The 27,556-nt window shown below is 43.1% G+C and overlaps 1 protein-coding gene across 2 annotated transcripts in view; it reads right to left on the bottom strand.

Annotated features, from left to right (window-relative positions):
- Ano2 (anoctamin 2) overlaps positions 1-27,556 on the bottom strand; it is a 331,044-nt gene that overhangs the window by 52,096 nt on the left and 251,392 nt on the right. For both annotated transcript variants that reach the window (XM_026403278.2, XM_077798741.1), the window contains exons 14-15: positions 24,538-24,612; positions 13,784-13,979 (exon numbers count right to left, since the gene is read on the bottom strand). In XM_026403278.2, the coding sequence (XP_026259063.2) occupies positions 13,784-13,979; positions 24,538-24,612 (271 nt within the window). The remainder of the gene's footprint in view (positions 1-13,783; positions 13,980-24,537; positions 24,613-27,556) is intronic.

Genomic DNA, 27,556 nt, shown 5'->3' with positions numbered 1-27,556 from the left:
GTTTCACCAAATGATCATTCAGATAATGACTTGTACTCACCATTTACAGCCAACTCTGCCACTTCTGTGGTTTCTTCCTTAGTTCATGCATGTTAGTAAGTGCCCTAGATCTTAAATTTCTAAGGTCTTTCCTTCCCCGGCTACAAATCTTGCCCCAATAAAGGCCAGTGCCTTGCTGTTTGATTTATGTGCATCAGGTCTTCACGGGGCCTAAGGTTCCACATCACCTTCCTCCATCTGATCCTTTTGGCCCTTGATAGAGGAAACAATTCTGAGGCCCAAGTGGAAACGCCTGCTATTGATTTCAAGGTCACTTTCAGTTTAGATCTCATAGCAGTGATCTCTTCTGTGGTTCTTCACCTGATCATTTTTTTCTCCCCCCTGCCCTGCCACATACAGTTACAGGCTTTAAAAAAAATTACAATAAACCAGATCATGGAGATATATCTGGACAGGTCACAGCTGTTGCCAGACATATTCTATGAGGTGCAGGTACTGAATAAACGAATAAATGAAAGCCAGGAAAAAATATTTGGAAGAATAAAAAATTATCATATACCACAATTACATTCAAGGAGGAGCCAGGCGTGATGCCTGTAATCCTAGCAGCTAGGGAGGCTGAGACAGCCTCAGCAACAGTGAGGTGCTAAGCAATGTGGTAAGACCCTGTCTATAAATAAAATATAAAATAGGGCTAAGACATGGCTCAGTGGTCGAGGTGCCCCTGAGTTCAATCCCCAGTACCAAAAAAAAAAAAAAAAAAAAAAAAAATCCAAAGGAGGGAACTTTCTTTGCTGAGTAGGATAACAGGTGTGAAGATGCAAAAGCAGCAGCATAAAGAGAGTTAAACTTTCCTCAGTAAGAGAGGGTCTATGAAATTAGTTGTAGGATGCAGAAAAGGAGGAGAAGTTGGTGCAATGGGAAGGGAAGGGCAGACAGGGCAATGAGACAGCTGAGCCAGAGGAGAAATGGGCAGAGACACCCAGTAGAAATCTTTATTAGCTTCTTCTGTGTGGTTTTTAGTATGACAACTTTATTTAGTTTCCCACAAAATATTCATTAAGATTCATCTTTAGTGAAAGATTCACCCTTCACTAAAAATTCATAAAATTCTAGGTTTGCCCTTGTAGGATGTGCTAAAGGACTAAGTCTTACTTCAGGATGGGCACAGGGGCATGAAGAGAGACTGTCCACAGGATGCTGTTGGGTCTGGGTTACAAACCAGAGAGAATGGAATGGGGTAGGAGAGATGGAAATGATGATGGTGGAGAAGGAAGAGGAGGGGCAGGAGGGGAGGTGGGGAAAGAGGAGGTAGAGGAAGGAGGGAAGGAAGGAGAGAAGGAAGGAAGAAAGGAAAAAGGGGACTTTCCCATAGGATATTTTTCTTTAAAAAAAATAGAAAGAAAGAAAAGGAATTTGAGCCTCTGCCCAGCATGCCTGAGACATTCAATTGAAAAGTAACTTAACTACAATTCATCTCTCTTAAATTTTGGAGTAAAAAAATTAAAACCAATATCACCAAAATAAATAATCAGGTCTGAGGGTCTGAAAAATTAGAAAATTTGTCTTGTAAATATGTCTGGAAGGGGATTAGGAAGAGGTATGGAGTGGCACGTGTCTTTAATTTCCTTTCATAATCCCCTTTGAACTGTCTGTACTCAAATCTTCTAGTCCCTACAGGAATTTCCTCCAGTTCTCTGAAAAGAGAATCTGTTGCTTTCAGAGCTCTTTGCTCCAAATGGAAATGAATGGCTCCCTTCCTCTATACTGATAAATTATGGGCCAGACTATTATTTATTAGTTTTATTTCTAAAAGCAGCCTTTGCCTGTGGTTTTAGGGCCATGAGCCACCATAAATAATGGGTATTTCCAATAAACAATTCAAATCCACTTGATAGGCCACTAAATCAGCTGGGTTCCCCCTACCTCAGAAAGGCCCTGTGGCCATGGTGTGCACTTGGTTGAGCCTTTAGGGGAAGGAGGACCTCAGGGAACACCTCACAGTGATAGAGAATGGAGCTTTGGAATGCCAAAGGCTGGAGCTCCAGTATGGCTTTTGGATCTTCTTCAACAGCCAACACAGGGCACCTTAACTGCCTGTGACAGAACCCGTGTGGCTGAAAACATGAAACAGAGTCCATTTGTGGTAGAATTATGCCTACAGGTTAGGTAGGACAATCTGCCTTTCAGGCCATGGAGCAGGATCTCCTCACAAGACTCCAGATGGTCTGAGACCATAAGGGAATGGTTTAATGCTGTGCTTCATAGAACTCCAAATACAGTGCTTCTAGAAACCATTGCTATGGGCATATAAAGGAGGAGAGTCAAGTGGTAGCAGTGTGAGTCCACAGGCAGGCAGCCCCTCGCCATCATTTATGTGCCCCTGAAATCTCACCTCCCCCAGGAAGCTCCCAAGGTTAACTAGAAGTCATCTGAAGGTTTCATCTAGCTCTCAACCTGTGGGGGCAGGTTTCCAACAGGACTGCATCTCAGACCAGAATGGATGATCAGATAGCACTCCCATGATCAGACACCAACCCCTGTTCTTTTAAGGATTAAACCTCTGTTGCATTGTGTCATGAAAAAATATGAGTGCAAATGACCCAGCTGTAAGCTGCCTTGGAAAATAATTAGTATGAAAGCCTAAGTTAGTCCCAGGGGCCAGCTTAGGACTCCAAGTCCCCAGAGTTCCTTCCTAATCATATGGAAACAGCATGGCTAGCAAAAGCCTACCAGCTGCAGGATCTAAATCCTGGAAAAGCATCCCATCCTAACTGGTTTCCCCAACAGCCCCTAGCCAGCAGATGCATAATGACTGCCATAAGATAAAGTGAAGAGATGCCTAAGTGTGTATTTACACTAGTCCACCCTGGCTCTGCTCTGCACGGAGGCATGGAGGGTCTGAGCCTATGTGACTGAGCCCAAGAGCAAAGGCGCCTGTTCTCCCTGCCTCTCCCCCAAGGCCATGGAACTTTGGCAAATAGCACTGCTTTCTGACAGCCCAACCATCTGGCCCTCCTCCATTTGTGTGTGGATGGGTGGGTGGAGGGACTGTCTGAGCCTTGAGTGAGATGCTGCTGCCTTGTCTGTGCCCTGGGAGGGAATCACCAGAGGAGAAGCCAGCCAGCTGGGTCAGTAGGCAGCCAGCACTTTGGCTAAGGGAGACGAGGACACCGGAGTTGCTCCTGCTACCCTGGAGAGCTTCTTAGTACAAGGAACCCTTACAACCAGGAGGATAGCTTTCACCCCAGACTAAGGGACATGTGTGGGCTAGCAGCCTGGTTCACTGCTACCCAGGGATATCTGGACCCTGGGGCATCTCATTTTGAGAAAAAGAGGTCCTAAACAAGAAAGTAAGGGGGAGAGAGAGAGAGAGAGAACGCCCAAGAGTGAGACTGACAGACAGAGGAAGCGATAAAGACACAGAGACAGAGAGATACAGAGAGTGATGGAGAATTTGTCGTGTTATATTATGGGCCATCACTAGAACCCCCATGCAGCACCCATCAGGTGCCAAGTGCTGTTTAGGCACTGGACTTGGATGTGACATTTGAATGTTCCAACTGCCCTATGAAGACTCTCCCCGTGGCAAGGACAGAAGCAGTGGGAGAGCCGGTGTCATTTTTGTAGTCTCAAAAAGTCCCATGACACCAATGGGTCACCTTATAAATATCTACACTGGTCTGGAAACCAAGACACTCTTGTCCCTCAGGTCTTTTTCAGGGAAGATAACCCCAAGGGAACGCTTTCACTTTTCCCCTCGCTGTCTCTTTTCTTTCAATGTTTATCTACCCAGTGATGATTATGTGCCAGGCACTGGGGACTCGGAGTACAATGGTGAACAAACCAATAAGTTCCCTGTCATGTGAAGCTCATGCTCTAGAGGGAGACAAACAAGAGCATTTTACAGAGTCGTGCATATTAAAGGAACTTGGAGAGAGATGAGAAGAAAAGTGGGTAGAAGACTTGAAGGTGGAATGGTCAAGAAAGAGTTCTGAAGAGGTGACCACTTAGCTATGGCCTGAAGGATCAGGGCCAGCACGGAGCAGCTAGCAGTGTTCCAGGTGTCGATGGCAAGAGGAAAGGGCTGGGGGCAGGATAGAAGTAATGCTGTGCAGGAAGAGACAGGGCCAAGCCACAGGAGCTGGGAGGAAGTATGGTGTGGAATTAGAGATGGAGGAGGAGCTAGTTCATCTGGAGCCCTGTAGGCTACACAGTGGGAAGCCAAGTGAGGTTCTTGAGCAGGGAAGGGATTGGGTGAAATAAAAACTTAAAATCAGAGAGAATCAACTGTGATTTCATGGGGAAGGGGGACAAAAGTGGAGGCAGAGAGATGAAGTAGGAGTGGACTGACCAACCCTAGGTTGGAACCTGAGCAACTCAGTCAGATCCGGGATAGATCTGAAAATGGAATAGATGATATTCACCAACACTGAATTCTAGTGGTGAACGAGGGAAAGAAATCCAGAATAGCAGCTGGGTTTTGGCAGGGGCATTTGAATGGTTGATGTTGCCATTTCTTGAGTTGGAGAAAAAAAATGAGTGAAAAGTAACTGATGTGGAGGAAAACTAAGAGCTCCAAGCTGGACACATTGAGTCCTTGGTCCCCTATGCATTTGTCTCCTTGAGTCATGACCCAAGGAGCTAGAGCACGGTGTGAACTGAGAACCCTCCTTCAAAGTATTCAGGTAACTTTGAGGAATCAGAACCTCAGGCAAGTGGGGGCCTCAATGCCATATGGTCGGACTGGGTGGTTTCCCAAGTCTTTTTCCAAGACCAATTTCTGGTCTTCTGTGTTCTATGGTGAAACTCATAAGGTTATGATGAAGAATAGAGGAGAGCCCTGGACTGGAAACCCAGAGACCTTGTCTGCCAAGAGTTCCCAAATACAGGAGTTTATCTTCCTGAGCCTTGGCATCTTAGTCTGTGCCCCCCCACCCCGCTCCGCCCCGCCTTTTTAACAATAATGTTTAAAACACACTTATTTACAAAATCACTTGATGATGACTTATATAATTTCAACAAATAAAGTATTTAGTGAAAAATCATGGTATACAATGTACTTGTCTCTAGGAAAAAAATGTCTTATTTATAAGTTGAGCAACAAAGGTATTTCTTTTAATTAAATGCAGATTTTAGAAAAGCATTCATTATGTAGTACTGCCATAATAAGAACTGATTTCCGAAGAATTGCTCAAGTATCCAGTGAAATAAAGAAGTGAATTACAATTATTTCAATCATATTCAGAAAAATCTCATGTATTTACTTTCTTCTTGAGTCTTTGCCAGTTTGATCTTTTTGGCTTTGCTGATTAACTTCTCGGTGTCTCTTCTTTTCCTGAGGCTGATTAACCTTGGCCTGTCTATCTCACTCTGTTCATGAACACATGAAAGGAGCTTGAGTTTCCAGGAATGCTTCCTTTTAATTTTGGTATATTGATATCCTAATTCCTAAAATGGCACCTTCCTTAAGCATTTGCTGTAAAGATCCAGAAAAATAAAACCCAGGAAGCACCAAGCAGAGTGTAAGGCTCAAACACTATTACACTGTATCCAGGAGCATTAGGAGAGACTTAGTGGAGAGGTGCCACTGGGTCGTCTGAAAATCCCAGACAAAGCCCTCTTAGAAAGTCAGGAATGGTGGGGGGGAGAAAGTCAGGGATGGGCATTCCAGCATCACTGGGGGTGGCGGCATCCCCTGGAGTTACCGAGGGCCTCCTCCCTCTGGAGAGGTGGAAATCGTGTGTCACCAGATCTGTTGTATTTGCACGTTTATGAATTCAAGCTCTGTGCTCCTAGGGAGGGTTTCTAGGGAGAGAGGAGAGCCCTTTGTCTTGCTACTCTGTTGGGATCATCTTGGAGATGAAGGGGGAGGTGTGCATCTGTGTCCTGATAGTGGAAACCCTGGCAGTGGCAGCCCCTTAACTGACCCCCCGACACACACACAAAGGAGAAGGTCATCCTTCCTTGAAGAGCCCAGAAGTCTGTCCAGGACCTGCAGCATGGAGAGGCCATCTCAGCAGTGGTCCAGCTTTTCCTATGGGTCCAACTACAATGTGGTAGAGCAATGCAACCCGAAGGACCAAGAGCTGTTCACATCTCAGGTGGCTCCCTGTTCAAGTGTGGATGTTGGCCCCACCCCTTCTACTACCCAACAAAAAAAAACAGAATCTAGCTCCAATGGGTCAAAGGACATGATTCTAAGGAAGAAGCTACTTATAGCGGTGAAGGGACAAGGAGAGAAAATGGTATCACTGGAATCCAAAGAGGACCAAGGAGGAGGATTTTCATACTGCAGGAGCTGTGATTATGAAGGATTGCAGGTCTGCCAGAGATGTGGCAGAGTCAGGGAGAAGCAGGAAAGAGACACCCCAAATTCCCTAGCCAGGTGGAGAAGGAATCCAGGGAGAAGAGGTGGCAAACAGAGAATGACCACCATAGCTCCTTTCCTTCCTGGCTGGTCTAGGTCTCCAGGTTCTTAGCAAATTCAGAGGGAAGGAATATATGGGATGTCTTACTAAGAGGAGAGATGAGTGCTTTAGTGATTAAGTGGAAAAATGAAGTTGTGTTCATAGCAATAGCTCATGTTGGGAAGGACTCCTGAGCAGTTATTCTGAACTATTGTAAGTAGCAGTGTTACTTAATAATGGTTTCATCAAAATAGTATGAACTTCTCTACAATCATGGGCTGCATCCATGATTACATCTTTTTTTTAAATTATAACAGCCTCCTTTCAATAATTTGCACTGACATCATGGAGGGGCCTTCAGACAATGGTAGAATCCCCTGTCATTATACCCTTTCAGAGCCTCCACAGATGGGGAAGCCTAGTCTCCTCATCCTGTTGCCTGAGGCCACCCAGTGAGTCAAGAGCTGGTGACAGAGCAAGAAGGGAAGGGAATATCATCCTGCAGACCTGAATCTCAGGCCAGATTTCAAATTCCCAGCACTCTAGGCATCCCACATAATGTCTCTCTCCAACCCATGCTCAGCCCCTTGCCCTGGACCTCTGCTCCTGGGCAGGCTCATTGCAACTTTCACACCCCTGTCCAGAGCCCTCAGTCCAATAAAGCCAAGCTTTTCACCATGCAAAACTCCAAAAACACATTGTCTACATTTGATGGGAAACTAGACCCATCCCCATACACTCCAAATGTTCTTTTTTAGAAAGTTTTGATGCCCTGACAGTCATTGGTGTCTTTGGTATTGATTTTTCCCCTTCCCTTTTCCTTTCTTCCCTCTCTTCTCTCCTTACTACTAATATATTATAGCCTTTTGATGAGGGCAGCTTAAAATAGGAAGACATGTTTTACAATCAAGACTTCCTGATGGAAATTTCTTCAAACCTCCTTTCATTTTTAAAACTTAATAAAGCATGTGGAACCCCTAAACCTATGAACCCTTAATACCTACTTGTGCTTGCAAGCCTTTGAGGCAGGTGTCTGGACTCAGAGCATGTCCCCAAAGCCATCCTCCCAGAATGGGGCACCTGATCCACTCAGTTGTCACCATCCTCTGAGCCATCTGACCACCTTCATTCACATGTGGGTACATTGCATTTTAAATCTCCTGGGTCCTTTGACGTATTTTCTTTTATTTTCCCAATATATTTAAGATTTCCTGAGGAACAAGGACAGCTACTAGACAGTCAAGCATCAAAGCATCAGTAAGGACACTGAGGCCAGACTCACACTACTCACTACCTGTGACCTGGGGACTGTTGTTTACCTCTCTTCTGTTGTCTCTCTGTGTCTCAGTCTCCTCATCTTCCGAATGGAAGTGTTAGGATTACTTACCCATTGGGGTTGCTTTGAAGATTAAATATACAGATGGTCCCCAATTTATGCTGATCCAACTGGCAATATTTCAACCTCATGATTGTGCCAAATCATACTCAGGAGAAACTATACATCAAGTTTTGAATTTTGATCTTTTTCCAGGGCTCCACAAACCACTCAGTACTTTGCATACCATTTTAAAAGGAAGAGGAAGTGGAGGATCAGAAGGAGGAAGAGGAAAGAAGAGGAGGAGGATGCCTATAAGGCAAGCCTTTGTCATTCTGATGATTCAATCTAGAAGCCTGCTGCTAGCCCACAGCCTCACCTCCTGCCTCTGACTAGCAAAATGGAGTAAGGACAGACCCCCTTCCAAACCAAGCATGACACAGGCCTTTGTTGGCCATGAGAGCCTGTAGTTTTCAGACAGCCTACTTCCAAATGTGCTGCTCAGAAGCCTCTTGCTTGAAACGCACAGGAGGCCCTTGAGCGCTGACCCAGAGGGGAAGCAAGCCTCAATCTGGCCAGCTTGGTTTCTGCTTCCTGGTCTCATGCCCTGGCATCTCATCACACCCGACCTGTCCTATTTGCCTATGGGTCTGGGATCCTGATGTCCTGTCCAGCTCTTGCTCGCTTCCTCCCCCAGGATTTGGATCTTTTCTCTATAACCACCACCTATCATCCCTCCAAAAATTGTAGTGGTTACTACAGACCACTAGGGATCAGGAAAGACCTCATTCTCCCCACTCTCTAGAATCCTTGCCCCTGTAGACACTGATAATTACTGGTGTTTGCTGAAACTGGCTGCATACTCTGTACACTGGCAGCCTTAGTTGGCCAGATTCCCTGTCTGACAAGGCTTCAGAGCTTCACCCATTTCCCCAGCCACCTCCAGTTTCTGCACAACCCCATTTCACCAGTGTTGAGCTGCTTCTGTATTATAGGGTGCTTTGCACCCAAGCTCATTACCACTGTCACAGTGGAAGCCAGGGAGAAAATGACAGTCCTTATCTACCACTGCTGAGTTGATTATTCACAAGGCATCTAACATTTTTTGTCTTTTGTCATAAATATTTGGGGCAAAGATGAACCTCCAATAGGCCTGATGCCTGTGCCCATGGAGGGATACTCCCAGAAAATTAGTCTTCATCACTCAGCCTTGTAGGAAACTCTTGAGAACTTGTTGGGGTTGTTTTCACCAGCTGTTTGCACCTGGTAAGTAAAGCACATTGTCATAGCCTCCTCAACTATCAGGAGATCTGGGGCAGGAAGCCAGATGGGTATTAACCCAGCGTGAGAATGGCAAAGCCAGCCCCTAAGCCTGGCAGACTTTTCATTCCATTAGGTGGCATTATTCACAGCTTTATGTCCCTGCAGGGGCCTGTGGTGACCCTGAAACCATACCTCCGCCTGCTAGTATACTGGGCACCTGCTTTGTATGATAATCTCTGCTAGTGTGAGTATTCTTTGACATCAAGGAAAGTTCAAATCCTCTGATCCCCCTGTTGCATCTGTCAGTCACTATCCTATTGGGACAACTTTGCCATTGTCTTGTTCTTCTCAAAGTTTCCTCCAATCCTTATGCAGGCAAGCCGAGTCAAAAGTAGTGAACGCTTGAACGCTCATGGCAGCCTCTACTATGACTTACAGAATGCCTAACCTGTGGGCTTTCTTGAAAAAAAAATTCTTCTTGATTGCATGAGTGAAGAGAGAGATGCATTTTACCAAAAATTTCCACAAATATGTGCTAAGATCCACCATGAGCCAAATACTATAGGGCATATAAATAAATAAAAGACAAAGTCACTACCCTGAAGAGCCTTGCAGTCTGATGGGAGCAAGTGATAGAGACTTGTCTTGCTCACGGGATGGCCACAATCTTCCACACATGTTCCAACTGTTTCATCATTAGGCTGGTTCTAGCCAATGAAATGTGATCAGAAGGTACCATGATGCTTCCAGAAGGAGGTATCTAATAGCCTCTATAGACCTTCAATCTCCAGTTTCTCCACGGGCTCTATCAGTCTGAGTCACTGAGTGGCAGCAGGCACACTGGACATGTAGGGTGAGCAAGAACACACACTACTTTATATTATGTGGCCAATATTTGAAGACGATATATTACCCTAGCATGGCTTAGTCTATTCTAATATGGGAATACATGAAAATATGAGCAATAAGATCCAACAGCACATGACCCCCTCCACGTTTATTCCCATCTGTTGCCTTTGTCTTTGCTGCTCTGTCTTCCTTGAGTGCTCCTTCCTGATCCTTGTGTGGAAGTTTCCCCCCTGTCATTTGGGTCTCACCCCTACAAAGTTACCACCTTGAAGGCCCTTCCTGACCACCTGGTCCCATACGCAGGGCTCCATCACATCACACCTTTCTTAGGCTCTGTGAAGTATTCTTCTTTACTGAATTTCTCTTACCACAATGAAAACATCATTACAACAGGGTCTGGACTCTTATTATTGCTGTGTTCCCCAAATAGTGGCTGGCGCAAAGTAAGCACTCCATGAACAACTGATTGATGAACAAGTTGAATGAAAGATCTATGCTAGAGAAAAGGGAGGAAAATCATTGAGGGAGGAGTGCCCACAGAGAAGGAAGCTTTAAGTGCACTTTATAGAGAGGGTCGCCCAGGGTGGTGATAGCAGCTACAGCAGCATGAGCCAGGCCCAGGGGGTGGGAGGTTAGAGAGTGGCCTGGACTGACTGTGGGTTGAGTGGGTTGGCTGGCGTGCAGGAGGACAGTGAGGGTAGGTGGTTGAGATCCTCAAATCCAGGTTTATATCTGTCATAGGAGCAAAGGACAGTGCTCTGGGAGACTGAAGAGTGGTGATGTCCCCAAATCCACTGTTTAAGAAAGGACGACTGTGTGAGGATTTCCAAAATAGAGGCCCACAGAGAGAGACTGAAGACAAAAGCATAGAGGTTAGGATTCAAAATTGCCCAACAGGGTGGTGATTCATGGATAGAGGATGGAAAATCATTCATATGAAGAAAGGATCCGTAAAACTTGACCCGGAAAAGTTCCCTGCTGCCTAATGCTACACAATTGAGGGATGGGAAGAAAGAGGAACTCAAAGATTCTTCCACTGGATTCTTGAATTTAGTGATCTCCTACTATACAACAGTGCCTTTCTGAGCACTCTGGGAGTATCCAATGTAAGACAAACAAAAGCAACAACCCAAGACAACACCCACATGGTCCCTAAGCAGATACCCAATGTAACAACTCCATACAAATGGTGGGAAACTTACACCAAAATAGGATGAAAAGTATCTGCTTGTTAAAGGCAGAATCTGAGTTTGAATCTTAGTAAAATTAGGACATAATAGTTCCCTTACAGGCTAGAGTTTTTATGAAGACAAAATGGGCTAAAAGAAAAATTTTGTAGTTTAAAAACACATTTGAGTTTCGCTGCCACAAAGAACAAAAGAATGCCATCTCTTTTCCAGTGTGTAGATTGTTTTCTTTAATGGAGCATGGGGCATTGGCTTAACAAACTGAAGTATCCTAAACTTTTTGGGTGATTGGGAGAGTACTGATAGAAACAGCAGATACAGCTTCACAGAATAGAAATTGGTGTATGGCCATTTTGCTTATGATTTAAACAAGAGTTTAAGGCACAGCCTTGCACATGGGAGTGTTGATTAAACTCTTGCTAATGAGTTTCTGATAGTTGATCAATCTCCATATCTCCCATCTTTACAACTTACTGGAACTGTGTAAGAAAACTCAAATAGAGGGTAAGAAGAAATTCCTACATCACTGACTTCCTGTTTCTCTTTTCCTCACTTCCTGTCCATGCACTCAGTAACCTCCCTTACATTAGGTCTTCCTGCCTTTCTCTCTTCTATTGTTTTTATACCCTGGCCTGAGTAATTTTGCAAGCAATATTTCCAGCACATCATATTCTTAGAAAACTCCTCAGTAGTATTGGATTGGGGCCAGGTATAGAGGACCAGGACATTTCTTTTCATCCTGATATTCCTCCATGTGGAGAGGCATGGTCTCTCCACATGAAGGAATATCAGGAGTGAAAAGCTTGGCTTCGTTTGTCTCCCCATCTCACTCACTTCTCTTCAGTGATGGAAAGTATGGAGGGTGACATTGGCATTCCCTGCCAGTCAGCTGTCTCTGCCCTTCCTTTGAAGCAAACTACCAGCAGAAAGCAAATGTCCTGTGATCTTCCCTGTGCAAAGACTGGTAAAGCTGCTTGTGCACCCTGTCCTGCCGTGGAAAGATAAATCTGTCAGGAATTTGGTACTAGGAAGCTTCTCTGGCTTTCCTACAGAGGAAACTTCCTTCAATGCAGACTTTTTCCATTTTAAAGCTCCTATCTTGGCTTGTGTCTACTTCTGCCTTTGTTTTATTTCTCTCCTGGCTCAGTAATCAAACCAGGAGGATGGTACTCCTGCTCAGATTCACCTTTGAACTCCAGCAAATGCTTCCTGAGCCTGGAACTTAAAGTTTTCCACTGAAAAATAAAGCCCGGTATTGGCCAACTCCCTGGGCCCAGTTTCTCACCCCTGGGTATGCCATGGGTCCCAGAGAGCCACCATCCTGGGATACTCTGGCTTCCTGGACATACATCATGCTCTTTTTCCTGTATGCTAAGCTTGGTTCTTTTGTTCCACTAGCATTAAGATCCACCAAAATTCTCTTAGTGGTCCACGTGGCCCACATGCCACCTACCTCTCTGTGAACCCAAGGGATCGGAACCGTCCCTTTAGTGCCACACTTCCCTTTGTTTCCTCTTCCAGGAACCTTCCACTTCTCCTGCCCATTCCCTCCTTCCTACCCACATGCCCACCCAACACTACTTTTCTGAGCTCTCCAGTTAGGTCCCTCTATCTCCAAGACTCCCTTAAGCGCTCTAAAGAATTCCTAAGTGCTCCTATAGACTATAGTAAATTGCCAAACACACTGAATTAAATTTTTTTTTCTCAAGAATCTTAGAAGGAACATAGATCATATTTATAATTATGCAGACACTTAACACAGAAAATACTTACAACTCTGTAGGTCAGACCTGCACTCCAGATGGTACACTGCCTGGACCCACATAGAAGTCAGACACAGGTGCTACTGTGTCTAGTCTAAGAGGAAAGGCCATGCTGGGGAAAGTCACCAACATAGTAGCCTTCTGGAATTCTCTGGTCTTCTCAGGAAGGCTCTCTTGAGGAGTTTTATGGAGTGTCTAACTTCTGATTGGTCGGTGAATTAAAGACATTATACCATTCACTCCACTTCTCTATGAGGTGAGCAAGAGGCTGGGACTCCTAGCCCCTACAGTCAAAAAAGAAATCCCCAAATTCAAGAAAGGAAGGTGTATTCAGGCCACCCAGAGCACAATGAGGAAAGGGTCTCGACTCTCAGGCCTCCCCCATCTAATAAGTGCGAATGCCAATGTGTGGTGCTCAGGCAACAGCAGGTCGCAGCTCAAATGACATGTCTGCATGTTGAGGCCACTACATTTTTCTCACTGGTTTGAAGCTTGGGAAGTTTGATATGTCCCTTTGAAGTCTGCTCAGTGTCTGGGGAATGCATGGATTTTTCTGGGTTAGATAAGACCCTCTTGGGCTCAAGTATCAGAAGGCTTTCCTCCACTTTATTAATGCTGCTGGGAAAATGAGGAGAACTAAACTCTATAATTTTCAACAGGAAGCGTTGAATCTACCTTGCTCGAAAGAATAGACCCCATGGATTATCCTTAGGGGATAGTGAGTTCCCTGTCACATGAGGCAATCAACATGGGCCACAGGACTATCAATCAGCATGCTACAGGAAGGATTCCCATCTTTAGGGAAAGCCCTTTGGTGAGCCCTATAAGAACACAGATTTTGCCCTTCTGCATTCTTCTAATTAAAATGAACTGTGCAAAGCATCCTGTTCCCATCCCTTTTGAGATTTGGAGTCATTATTACTGGACACCTTCCACACATTGGATTGATCATATTCAAGTACTTCCAACACAAACACAGGATTGGCGACACAGTACCAATTTTGGTGAGCCACTTGGCCACAGCACCATAGATCTCGTCCAGGATGAGGATGACCACGAGGTTAATGATGACTGCTGTTGCTGTCACTGTCACCCGGACATTGGAGCGTGTGGCTTTGTTGAGAGACAGAGCAGCTGCAGTTGTGATCCGATACACAATGACCCCAAAGACAATGGAGAATGTCAGGGCAATCTGTTCATGGCAAACAGGAAGAGACACACATCAGCAAGCAATTCTTGAGCACCTACTATTTGTTCAGTTTAGAGTACTGTCTGCTACAAAAGGTGTTATTAAACTGCAATCCTTCAGTGGACAATAAAGGAACTGCAAACCCACCAAATCCTTATGCAGAATCCTGAGTGTAGGTATATTTTCCAGGGGAGAATATCTTTAGTTTTAAAGCAGATTCTGAACAATCTAAAACACACACACACACATGCATACACGCATATACACACACAAATCTGGAGGAAAACTGTGCAGTGTACAACACACCCTATAATTTCTTTCATTAAGTATGTTTCAATTGACTATATTATTGTTCACTTTTGAACAATAATAAATAATATTTAAGAATGCATTAAGTGCTAAATAAAGAGCATAGCTGCTGAAAGAACTCAGAGTACAGGGGACCAAGCAGATCTGGTGGGCCAGGGAGTATTTATAGAGGAAGTGGGATTTGAGCTGGACCATCCATGAAATAAAATAGGAAGCCACAGAAAAAGGTGTTTGAGCTGCAAAGGGATGAGCTATGGCTTGTTGTGTTACTCAAAAAAGAAAAAAAAAGGGTGGAAATAAATCAGGAGTGATATTTTCAAACTCAGTCCTCAGGATGATTTCTCTATCAGGTGACTTAAAATGGGAGTGGCATATTTTTCACTTGGTACGTAAATCTCTCGCGGCTGTGTTCCAAAAGGAAATGTACCAGCCACTTGACCTCCAAGTCCCCTATTTCCTATTTCTAGAACTAAGAATAATAAGGGACTCTCCTAGACCTACATCAGCCCAAGAGCCCCACTCCTTTCCTATATCCCCACTCTCCTTCCTCTCCCCATCACAACCAAGGACGGACCATTGACAGGATGCTGTGAGAAGAAAGTGCCCTGGGTAAGCCTTTCTGAGAGCACAGAGGGAGGAAAGGCAACTGCTAGGTGCATCCTGTGCTCAGAGTGATTCTAATTTGCTTCAGTCTCTTGAAGCCTTTTTTTTTTTTTTTTTTTAGCATTTTTTTCTGCAAATGAGGCTGTGGGCTCCTATTCCCTCTAGGGAACAGGGGACAGTGGCACTGGCTATGGAGGCTAAATGGGAAAAGTAGGGGGAGAAAAGGGCAGGTATAAGTTTCTGAAAGCAGAACCTATGCTGGACTACATGTTCTGGAGGGAGGGAAGAAGGAGAGGAGGGGCTGAGGCTTAGGCAGGGCTTCACAGGCAGTGTGAATGACACTCTGGTGGGCTGGAAATGGGTTGCAGATGTGTCCAGATATAGACACCTTCAGAGCTCCAGGGAGCGTTGGCGATGCTGAAACTGGGGGTACTGGTGGCCGACTCAGCTTTTTATCCTGTTGTTATGCTTTATAAATATTAGTATATGCCCTGTGGACCATGGTGTGAGAAAGAAGCCCTTGCTAAGACAGGCAGGAAGGTAGTGTTCTCTGGGTAAAATGTGTGTATGTGTGTGTGTGTACGTGTAGGGGAGGATAGATGGGGAAAACACTTTGTGGGAGGCCTGACTTAGGGTTCAGGGTGGGGGTGGGAGCAACAGAGACACCAGCCTGCAGGACGAAGGAGGGATGACGACCATGTGAGTGGGAAAACCTGGACATGACATCACCCTGCTCCAACAATGTAGACATTTCACTTCCTGCTCCTCTGGGATTGTCACCGCCAGACAGTAAGGGCCTGGAAAATGTGGTGTGAGATTCTTTTCCCCCAAAATCACTTTTGCAGTGAAGACCAGGGATGGAAGTATTGATGAAGCAGTGGAGGGCAGGTCATTGAGGAGTGAGTGTGTCTGTGTGTGTGTGTGTGTGTGTGTGTGTGCGCGCGCACTCATGCATGCACGATTGGGTGAACAACGGAAGAAAAAAAATAGCAAAAACATCCTTTGCTTTAGGGCTTTGGGGGAGGGACATGGAGGACCCCATGGAGGAGATGGGCTGTTGGGCTTCTCTGAAAGGCCTGGCTGCTAGAGTTGGGAACAAAAGAACACCCTTCCTTGCCACTCAAAGTGTGGTCCAGTTCAGTTACACCAGCTAGAGCTGAGAGAGATGGAAAATCTCATACACAACTCCAGGCCTACTGACTTGGAATCTGCATTTTAACAAGATCCCTATTCAGGTCCAAAAGCACCTCTGTGCTCACTTTCAGAAGCCCTACTTCATCCCTAGCCTCTCTTTCCCTGTATCCCTATCTCCAACACCCTCTCTCCAGTCTCTGATTATTCTTTGCAGGCTTATTTTCTCTGGTTTTTGTTTTCTATCCCTTGAAAAAAATCAGGTTCTGAACCTCTCCTTTGCTATTTCCAAGAGCATCTCTAGCTTCTACAGTTTTCAAGCTGGGAAAACTTGAAGAGCACCAACTCAGCCCTGTGATCATTTTGCAGACCAAGAAGGCAGGCATGGCAAAGGGAAGGGATTTGCTCAAAGCCACTGGTATGGCTCTACTCCTAGTCTCCCGGATTGTGGTAGGAATTAAAGAATTTTAATATTTAGGAATCATTCTCATATAGGCTTTTGCGGGAAACCATCTGTAAATTACATGAGGATCTTCTCTCAGTATGGTAGCCAGGGAGATTTAGGTTTGGCATTGCGAACTATGGGTGGCTCTCCCATGGGCAATAGATTATCCAATGCATGTAAACTTTATATCAGCTCTGCTAGGAAGATCCCTCATCGTAGCTCTGGAGATGGGAGTAGTAACCCATTGGGAACTGGACAGCCCACCTTTAACCTTTTTTGGAGAAGAACATTCCATGGAAGGCCTTTGATGTTTCCTGATGTAAATAAAGCAGGCGCAGGCTCCATTTTGCCATAGTCTAGAAGCTCAATCCATCTGATCGGCTGGCCCGTCCTGTCCCCGCTTTTGAAACTACTTTCTGTGTTCTGTGGTTCTTTTCACCATTCTATTTTTCTTAGCTTTTATTTCTCAACCAGCCCGTTCCACCGAGGGGAACCCCATTTCCACCACCAGCATGGGACATGGGTGAGAGGCTTTGGTCTTGTACAAAAGGAAACTGAGGTCCAAGAAGCAACAATCTAATTGATCTAAGGCCAAGAGGGGACATGGCAGAGCTGAGATGCCAAGGGTGCCTTCCTGATGTCCTTATTCGATGCACATCTTCCCCTGCACTAATCACTACAATGGTCATGCAAGACAGGCTTTTTATAAATGAGATCTAATGATGATCCAGCCCTGCTCTATAGTTCCTAAGTCTACAATCCCACCCTGATATTAAAACTCAGGTCTTCTGGCAAAATACAATACCATGTCCATGACTTATGTCTGTATGATATAATTAACTTCATTTATTAAATATATCAATTTTTATCATCTATTATGTAAACCACTGCACTGGGTATATTACTGCATGTTTGTGATCAGTCTCCCACAACTATATTGAAAGAAAATTGGTTTGGGGTCACATTCTATGGCTTATGCCATTTCAGTGTGGAGGCAGCTTGGCAAAAATTTGTTGACTCTCAGCTATGGGTGACCTGGTCACCTTGCATATGATCACATTAGCATAGTTCCTGTGGCCTTTTGTGTTTTAATCCCATAACTTGATCTCTGGGGCATAAAAAATGGTACTGCAATGTTAAATCAAGCTACAGATCCCAGAGTACTATCTGACACTACAAAAAGGGAAGAAGAAATAGCCTTGTCCCTATACTCCAGGACTTCCACTCTGAAGCAAAGTTGAGAAATCATTGCACATATACAACAGGGTAACCCTAGTAAGTAGCTAATCAGTCACAGGCCTCACTTGGTTCATGAGCTTCTGGTAAGCTTTCAGCCGAGAGTAGAACAGTCAGAGGAAACCTTGTGGAAAAAAGTTTAAGATAGATTTCTATGGGAAAGACTTAGAGGAAAGAATAAGGAAGAGGAAGAACTTTCCAGAAAAGAGAGGAGAAGCATGCAGAAATGCATAAGGCAGAAGCAATCTCTGCTGATCCAGTGGGAGATTGTCCAACCTAGGATACAATGCAGTAGTCTAATGGCTCAAACAACAAAAAACAAAACCAAACAAAAAGCCTCAACATACACACATACACACACACACACACACACACACACACACACACACATCATGGCTTTATCACTGACATAATAAGTTTCCCCTGACATCCGCTTAAATAATTTGTTTATCTCTCAGTCATTCATTCTAACACATGTCTGAAGCACTTCCTATCTGCCAATCACAGTAATAAGTGTCAGTAAAAAAAAATTATGAGAAGAAATACAAATGTTCAATGAACATATGAAAAAATGCCACCAAGGAAATGGAAATCAAAACCACAATGAGATACTATCTCACTCCATTTACAACAGCTATTGTCAAAAAGACAAAAAATAATAAAAGTTGGCAAGATTGTACAGAAAAAAAAGAGCTCATACATTGTTGGCAGAAATGTAAATTAGTACAGACGCTATTGAAAACAATATGGAGGTTCATATAAAAAAAAAGTAAAAATAGAACTACCATATGTTTCACCTATCCCACTCCTGAGTATATATCCAAAGCAAATGAAGTTGGCATACAAGAAATACCTACATGCCCATGTTTATTATAGCACTATTCACAATGGCTAAGCTATGGAATCAGCCTAGGTGCCCATCAGCAAATGAATAGGTAAAGAAAATGTGGTATATATACATAATGGAGTATTATCCAGCCATAAAGAAGAATGAAATCCTGTTATTTAAAGTAACATGGATGGAACTAGAGAATGCTGTGTTAAAAAAAAAATATGCCAGACATAGGAAAACAAGCATCACATATTCTCTCTCATATGTGGAAACTATTTTTAAAAGAGTCAATCTGAAAGCAGAAGAGATATTACTAGAGAATGGGAAGGGAGGAGAGCTGGGTGAGAGTGGAAGAAGTGTGGTTGAATAAGGTCAATGCATGCTTTATGCATGTCTGGAAATACCACATGGACTCCCATTAATATGTATAACCAACGTGTTAATAAAAATCTTACAACAGAAATTATTCCCTTTGTGTAGTTGATCTTCTAGTGGGAAAAGACAGACAATAACCACATAGATAGATAAAATATACAATAACTCTGGTGTGATAAAAACCGTGGGGACAAATGAGTTAAACAGGAATATGGGGATAGTGTGCAATTTAAATAGGGTTGTTGAGAAAGGCCAAGGTGAGAAGGGGACCTCTCATCAAGCACCTGAAGGAAGGAATGAGAGGGAAGGTGTTGAGGCAGATGGTGGCTGGTACAGAGTGAGCAAGAGGAGAGCCGGGTAGGAGATGGGTGGGCAGGAGGAGGGGTCAGCCCTGTGCTTTGGCTTCTGTACTTCAGGAAATGAGAAAGTTTTAAGTAGAGGAGTGATAGGATTTGAATTAAGTTTTAAAAAATAAAACTCAGTGTGCTGATGATCTATAAGGGGCAGTGCAAAATCAGGGAGTTGATGTAAGGTGCTATTGCAGCCATCCAGGCAAGGGACTAGAAGCAGGTTTCCAATGTTGGCTCCCCAGCCGACAGGTGTAAGTAAATGATCATATTGGGCATGAGGGGACAGCTCAGGCTGTCCGAGAAGGATATGGCCTCTGACAATCCCCTACCTTATAAAGAGAAGTAAAGTAGAAGGAAGGGAACCAGAGGAGGGAAGCAGAGAGGGAAAGGGAAAGTACTGCAAAATAAAATTGACCAGATTATATTGTCACTGTGTGTATGCATAAGTATGTAACCATGAAGCCCACTATTATGTATAATTTTTAACAATTAAAAATAATAACAAAAAGAGAAAACAAAGAGTTAATTCAAAAAAGGAGAAAGAAAAAAACCTTATAACTCAAGAAGATTGGAAAAGAAAGAGAATTCTCTTTGTTCAAGCCGTCTTCCAACATGACAGGGCAAATGAAATGGCAAAGGGCTTTTCTTTGCTCTTGTCATCCCATAAAAATTACACCCAACTGGCATACAGCACCTCTAAATCTCTCCTAGTGGCTGTGTTCCTGCCATCTTCTGCCAAGGAGCAGTCACAAATGGTGGAGGAAGGAAGGAGATGGGAGATACTCATCTTTATTGGTCTTTATTGAAGTAGGTGCTCTGGGTAGACCATCATTTCCTGACAAAATATTATTCTTTCCTAACCACCACCCTAGCTCCTTGATTTCATGCTCCACACCTTGTTTAGGATAACTGCAAGCTCCTCTTTTTGTTCCTCCTTTTTGTTTCTAGAAGACTGAGCTTTTTAAAAAAAACATAAAGAAACAAGGGAAAGATAGTACCAAAAAAGAATTTTTAGCTGGGCACAGAGGCACATGCCTGTCATCCCAGCAGCTCAGGAGGCTGAGAGAGGAGGATTCTAAGTTCAAGGCCAGATTCAGCAACTTAGCAAGGCCCAAAGCAACTTGGTGAGACTTAAAAATAAAAAGGGCCAGGGATGTGGCTCAGTGATAAAGTGCCTCTGGATTCAACCCTTAGTAGCAAAAAATTTAAAAAATTAAAAAATTAATAAAAATTTAATAGGTAGGGAACCACATAATTTATTGTACAACTTGGATTATTATCCAACCTAGATTACTTCTAAAAGCAAAAAAAAAAAAAAAAGAGGTACTATAAAAATTGTCCCAGGTCAGTAAGCTTAGACCAGGCTTGAGGACTGGACTTTAAAAGGCTGATCCAGAGGGGGTTACCTGCTTCCCCTGCAATCTTACACTTCACTCCCAGCCCCCACTCACACATCCTGGGCTCAGCACTGCTCATGGCAGATGGGGAACCCCAAACATGGCATGATGATCAGTTAGTTCTTGGTTCTGAAACAGAATCTTGCATTTATCTCAAGATTAGGAGTTGAGTGGGTTGAAAATGGGTTTTGTTTTGTTTTTTAAAAGGCAATCACATATTATTGCTAAACAACACACACACAAAATTCCCATCCTCAGTCTAGCTTTAGAAGATCTCTATCAAAGTAAAAAAAAAAAAAGAAACTTTCAAGATGATCCAGCATTGACCTGGTTTTCAGCATTTGTCAGGTGGTGGTCAGTGATTTATTTGTTGATGAGCTGAAGATGATGGTACAAGGTCTTTTCCCAGACAATAGATAAGCTAGTTTCAGTCTCTTCTTCCTTGGCTTCTCAGTTACATGTGATGCAATGGATTGCCCTCCTCTTGATACACTTTCTTGACCCCTAGCTCTCTCCTAGCTATTCCTTTTCAATCTTCTTTCTGGCCTTTTCCTCGTGTGTTCCCAAACTATAACATTGAACTTTTTCTTCCCTATTTACCTCACTCCCCTGGTGATCTCATGCAAATTCTTGCCTTTAAATACCATCCATAACCTATTATGTCTCCAGCCTGGATGAGAAGCTGAGCTCTAGCGTCACATCCATTCATGAGAACAACTCTAGAATTTCTCTCCATCCCAGTAAGTGATACGTGCAGCCTTTTTATTTGCTTAAAGATAGAAGCATAGAGCCATGCTCCATTTCTCTGCATTTTATATAACAAGATCAAATTCTTTCAGGTCCACTTTTGAAATGGAACCAGCACCTGACCACTTTTCACTATCTCCCCAGCCTGGGACACCATACTTATTGAATTATTGCAATAGCTTCCCAGGCAATCTCCCTCTTCCTAACTGTGCTTTCCTAACATCATTTCTCACTACAGCAGAATGACCTTTCTGATGTCAGAATGGATCACTCCTCTACAAAACCTCCCACTGGGGTTCCCATCTCACTTAGGTAAGCCCAGTCCTTGCTGTGGCCTGTGGGGCCCATGCCTTGGCTCCCTATGATCTCTCTGACCACATTCCTTCCACCTCTCCCTTTCTCTAGGGTACTCCGCTCCAGCCACACTCTAGCTACTGCTTGCTGTTCCTCTATACACCAAACTCCACCTACCTCGGAGCCTCTCCCCTCACTCTTTCCTTTGCTTAGAATGTTCCCCTAGAATTCCCATGTGACTGGCTCTTTCCCCTCATACAGATCCCTGATAAAAATCTCTTTACTGAGAACTTCCCTGACCAACCTATTTAATACATGCATATTGTGTATTTTTAAATTTTATTGTGAACATATGGACAAATTCCTTTTACACATACACATGCACACACGGCTGAATGAACAAAGAAAACTCCAATACAATCCAGATCAACAGCCAGCATCTCTGCATGCCCTCCTTCCTATTCCCTGGTACCCAATGCCCACTTTCACTAGCTTCTCTTTGTGGCAATCATTTCCTTGCTTACCTTTACAGTTCTGTCACTTGGGTATGTACCCTTAAACAACAGAGTTAGGATTGTTTCTTTCTGAACTTTGATTAGAATCAAACCACATTTATTCTTCTGTTTTGGTTTCTTTCACCCATGTTGCCATTAGTTTGCTCAATTCCGTGACTATGTAGGACTTAATTGTATAAATATACCTCGATTTGTTTATCCATTCTAGTGGGGATAGGCATTTGGATTATTTCCAGTTTGGGGTTATTATAAACAGTGCTTCCATAGACATTTTTTTGTACATGTATTTTGCTGTGCATGCAAATAAGTTTTTCCAGGGCATATACCCAGGAGTGGAATTTCAGGCCATAAATTTCAGTTTTACTAGATAATGCCAGCCTATTTCTAAAGTGTCTTTTGTTAGAAATTTCCACTCCCACCAGCAGTGTATAAAAGTTTCTTTTGATCTATATCTTTTCCAACACTTGTTATTGACAGACTTTTTAATGGCATATTATCTGTTGGGTACATGAGGTATTTTACTGTGGCTTAAATTAGAATTTCCATGATTACTAATGAGATTGCATACTCTTTTCTAGATTTATTGGCCATTTGAATTTCCTCTTATGAAGTACCTATTTTTCCAGTTTTTTAATTGCACTGTCTTTTTCATTGGTTTATGATTCTTCATATGTTTTGAGGCTAATTCTTTGCATTACAGTGTTGTGAAATGTTCTTCTACTTTAAAACAGTCATAGTCCCTGATTTCTATCTTCTTCATTCCTATAAAACCAGCAAAACAAAAGGCTAAGTTTGCCTAGATGGGAAATTGTCCTTAAGGTAAAATTAGTATTAGGGCCAAGGTTTATTTCCTTGGTTCCTATTTCCATTTGAATTTCAACCTAGTGTTATTACTATCCTGCCAGCCTTTCAAGGCTTTAAGAAGATTTGGAAATACTTTTTACCCAAACTTTTTCATCAATTATGGCAAAATGAGATGTTACAAACCCCACCTCTACTAGAGATGGAAGTCTGTTTTACTTACTGTCTATAAACTCCTTAAGGAAGAAATTGTTTATTACTTTATTCAGTGACTAATAATAATGCCAAGCACATAGTTGCATGCTTTAAGTATTTCTTGAATGAATGGATAAACTCTTGGATAGCAATATGCATATTGTAGGAGGCTTTGAGAGCTAAATTAAACTTTATATCATTTCAGCTTAATACACTGCAACTCACCACATATTCTTGAATATATTCTATATGCCTTATTCTTAGGCAACGAGAAGACAACAAATTTAGCTGCTAAGCTTTGACAACTCTGCACTTCATCTGCAAAATGAGAAGCTGAATCAGATGGTGTCTAAGCTTCCTTCACTTCTTAAATGCCTGGGATTAGGATGTGGCTCCTGTCTTCTATAATCAAGATGGTAAAAATAATCGCCATTATAATCTCAAACCCAGGTCAGAGTTATCTCTGGCCACTGGGCCCATAAAATTATGATGCTTTTCCAATCCTAATTTTTGGAATAAGTTATTCCTCTTTCACCCTGCAACTAATGTGTATTCCAGCTTAGAAATACTCTGAGATGTAAGTGCACATTCTCCTTACACAGAGACACTTGAATACTAAATAAATAAAGAAAATCTCCCCATAAAGAGGGGCAGGTGTGTTTGTGACTCTAACTTGCTCCTTTGATGTTCAGCTTTCCTGAGGTCTTGCAGCTTAAGTTACTGTTGTCTTACCCATCTTGGCTCCTAAGAATGAACTCCTCCCCGCTGATCTGATTTGAACAGGAATCAAAGGCTCCTCCCTCCCTCAGCTGTCCCTGACATAGCTGAGATTACCCAGGTCTTGCAAAAATGATTTGCCAAACTCTACGGTAGAATACAGGGAAATCAACTCAGCATCTCTAGGGATACTGTTACATCAGATTTAGAGTCCCAGCTGGCTCTCTCCTTTGGCTTCTGGGTACTGGTCCATTCCACAAATCATCAGAGAGAGCCACCCACAGTCCAAACAGGCTGCCACAGTTCTGCAGCCTCAGCCTTCGAAGCAGCATTACTCCTCCACATTCTCAGTCTGAGGACATGGGAAGGCACTCTCTCACAACCTTCTCTATGGAAGTTCCAACTTCAAACATATGTGGTCAATGGCCTCACTATCTTTTAAGATCCCGCTTCTCTATGCAGGACTGTGGCTTCACCTTTACCCGCCCCTCACTATTGCTATAACATAAGAGAATAAAATACCCACAGCGTTCACATAACAGGATACACACACACACACACACACACACACACACACACACAGTCATAGCCACATGGTCCCTCAAGGGAATTACCATGAACAAGATGGAGGCAAAGTTCATCAAGTAACCTGGGAACCGATCTTTCCAAGTCAGTTTATCTTCATCATCCTGGGAAGAAACAGAAGAGTAGAGACAATCAGAAGTCACAAATAACCTACTTTGTTCTTAATTTTTTTACACATCATTAATCATTTGTCACTCTGTACAGATATTTTTCTAGCCACAGATGCCTTACCTTCTATGTCAACAATGGCCCTCCTAATTTTTGTGGTTTCTAGATGAGCTGACATAGCCCAGAAAATGACAGTGAGATGAAGACAAGATTTTATTTCACCCTTACTCTGGTCTCAAGTTCTAGTGTAATCACTCATCAACTGTGTGATGTTGGTCATGTGTCTTTATATTTCTGACCCTCTATTTCTTCATCTGTAAAGTGGGCACAGTAGTTACACCTGCCCTGTCTTCTGCACTGAATGGTTTTATTTGTTTTCATGAATCAAGAAAAGGAATAGACAAGGGCAGATGCAACCCAATCACAAAGCAGCATTCTCTAAATAGATTATCCTCTAAATAAAATATCAACCACTGACCTCAGTTCTAATAACTATATGAATTAGCCACAATATTTATTCTTTAAAAAAGCCTGTATATAGTATCATTTTTTTATTCTCCAAAGCAACTGTATTATCTCTTTGTGTCAAATGCAAACACTTTGAGGCACAGGTTAAGCTGAGCCATTCCACAGATGTGATTAAGAACTCTACGTTTTCCCCTGGTACAGTTCAACCAGGTCGCTCTCCTGGGATAAACACATTACCCACCAGAGTCCTCTTTCAGCATATTCTGAAGACCCACCCTTCTTTAGTTGGGGGATGCCAACAGGCATGAATCATAAAAAGTTCTGTTGTATAATTGAGGTATACTTAGGGTCCAGGCACTTGCTCCCGCTGAGCTACAATTCTGTAAAATTAGAACCAAGACAGCTGTCCTGAGTACCACCCGTGATTGTGGTGAAGATCTTCTGAAGCCACATTTATGAAGGTGCAAAGCACACTGTACCAGCAGGTCGGCATCTGCAGGGAGTCTGAGACAAATTCAGCCAGGGAGGGCTCCTGGCCCCCTGCTCTGTTTTCTCTTCTCTCTCCACTGGTACTTTGGAACACACCTGATTTGGCTCTAGCAACAGTGCCATCTAGCCTTTGAAAGCCTGTACTGTAAGCTAAGGACCTTGGTCTAAAAGACTCCTTTCTCAAATCCTCTGTGTGCCCGCTCCGTCTAAACTTTGGAGGCAGGCACAATGAGGAGACAGAATAAAGACTATCTGGTCACTGGCCCCAGAGTCTCACAGGCTAACAAAATAGAGAAGGCACCAGCATACCCCAAAGGCAAGAATCAGTCAGCTTGGGAGCGAGGGTTGTCTTGGGAGGGAGCAGATGGGGACCGGAGGAAAGACATGGTCTCATTGCATGTCTGGAACCAAGCATAGGGTTTTGCTGGCTTAATAAATGGACTAGAAAGTATTAAGGTTGAAGTCATTTAGTAATTAGTATATTGACTTACAGATATGTAAACAAATCATATACTTAGATTTGCATAACTAGGGGTCTCTGGACCCTTAGTCCCATAGATTGTTGCATCAGATGGTGAGAACAAGGAAACTATGGTGGTGACCATTCTAAATAGAGGGGAGCATAATCCTATGAGAAATAATTCTATTTCTAATGGGGTTGGAAGAGGACTCACTCATAATCTTCTAACTTAGATCAGATGTCAAAAAGAAGGGAATTTCCTTCATTTTCCTTCAGTATTAATTCTTAGTGTCACTCATTGTTTTCCTGATGTCTCACTGGTGTTTTCCTTTAAGGTATCTTGGAAGCATTTTCCTTTAAGATATCGACAAGGAAAACGGAAGATAGGCTGGTGACTGACAACATCAGTGGGGATTCTGAAGACCCCGAGGGGCTCTCACCGAGGCCTCCCTAATTATAATCAAGGTCTTGGTGAATGAGTCTGGATTTAGTTCCACTCAATAAACACAGTCTGAGCATTTCGATAGACCAGGCTGTGGGCTAGATTCTGAAGACACAGTGAGGAAAGGGCTCAGCCTGCCCAGGAGGAGCTCAGAGACCAGCAAGAACACAAAGAAAAGGGCTCAAAAGCTAAATCTGATCAGGAAACTGGCATGACTATTTTGAATACCAAGAAGAAAAAAAATTAAAAAGCAACTGAATTGGAGGGTCTCTCAAAGCAACTATGTTGAAAAATACTCATTTTGATGTACATATTCTAGTATTTGTTGAAAAATCCTTGTTACGTTTACAGTGATTAGCTTTCTTTTTTCTTTCTTTCTTTCTTTCTTTTTTTTTGGAAGGCAGAGCTTCCAACATACACACAGTGCTCACACATTGAGATACTATCCAAACACTAGAAGCTAAGAGAAAACTCAAAGATTACAGACTGCATTCCAGCTCCGAAATTACTAGTAAAGGGAACAGTGAAGAAAGCAGTTTTTACTCATAATAATCTGGCTGCAACAATGAAAACCAATTAAAACTCCCCAGTCACCAGTACATTGAAGATGTGAAGATTTATGGCAAAGTACCCTTAACTTAAGTTCATTCTTCCTAAAAGTCACATCACCAACATATGGGACAGCAGAAAGGGAACTTTCTTAGAAGCAGACATCTCATTCTGAACTCTTAGAGCTAATACTTACTAGGCAAATGAGGTTAAGAGATTCTTAGAACCTGTTTCTTTATCCGTCAAATAATTATATTCCTTTTCTATAAAATATGTAAACTAGTTGTATCCATTACACTAAATGACCATGTGTTTTAAGTTAGTCAACCTATGGAGAGAGCCAAGAGAATGCAAGCGTGCAGAGGTAAGAACTCTGAGCATCTTCCTCTCCTTCTAAGAGATGACAGGACTAGGCGTATTGCTTAGTGGTAGAGTGCTTACCTAGTATGCTCAAGGCCCAGGGGTCGATCCCTAGCACCAAAACAATAAATAAAATGTGGATCACATGAGTGAATGCACATGAGAGAGCTTT

The sequence above is a fragment of the Urocitellus parryii genome, chromosome 5 (genome assembly GCF_045843805.1).
Source record: "Urocitellus parryii isolate mUroPar1 chromosome 5, mUroPar1.hap1, whole genome shotgun sequence".
In the NCBI taxonomy this organism is placed as follows: domain Eukaryota; kingdom Metazoa; phylum Chordata; class Mammalia; order Rodentia; family Sciuridae; genus Urocitellus; species Urocitellus parryii.
This window is presented reverse-complemented; position numbering and strand designations above follow the sequence as displayed.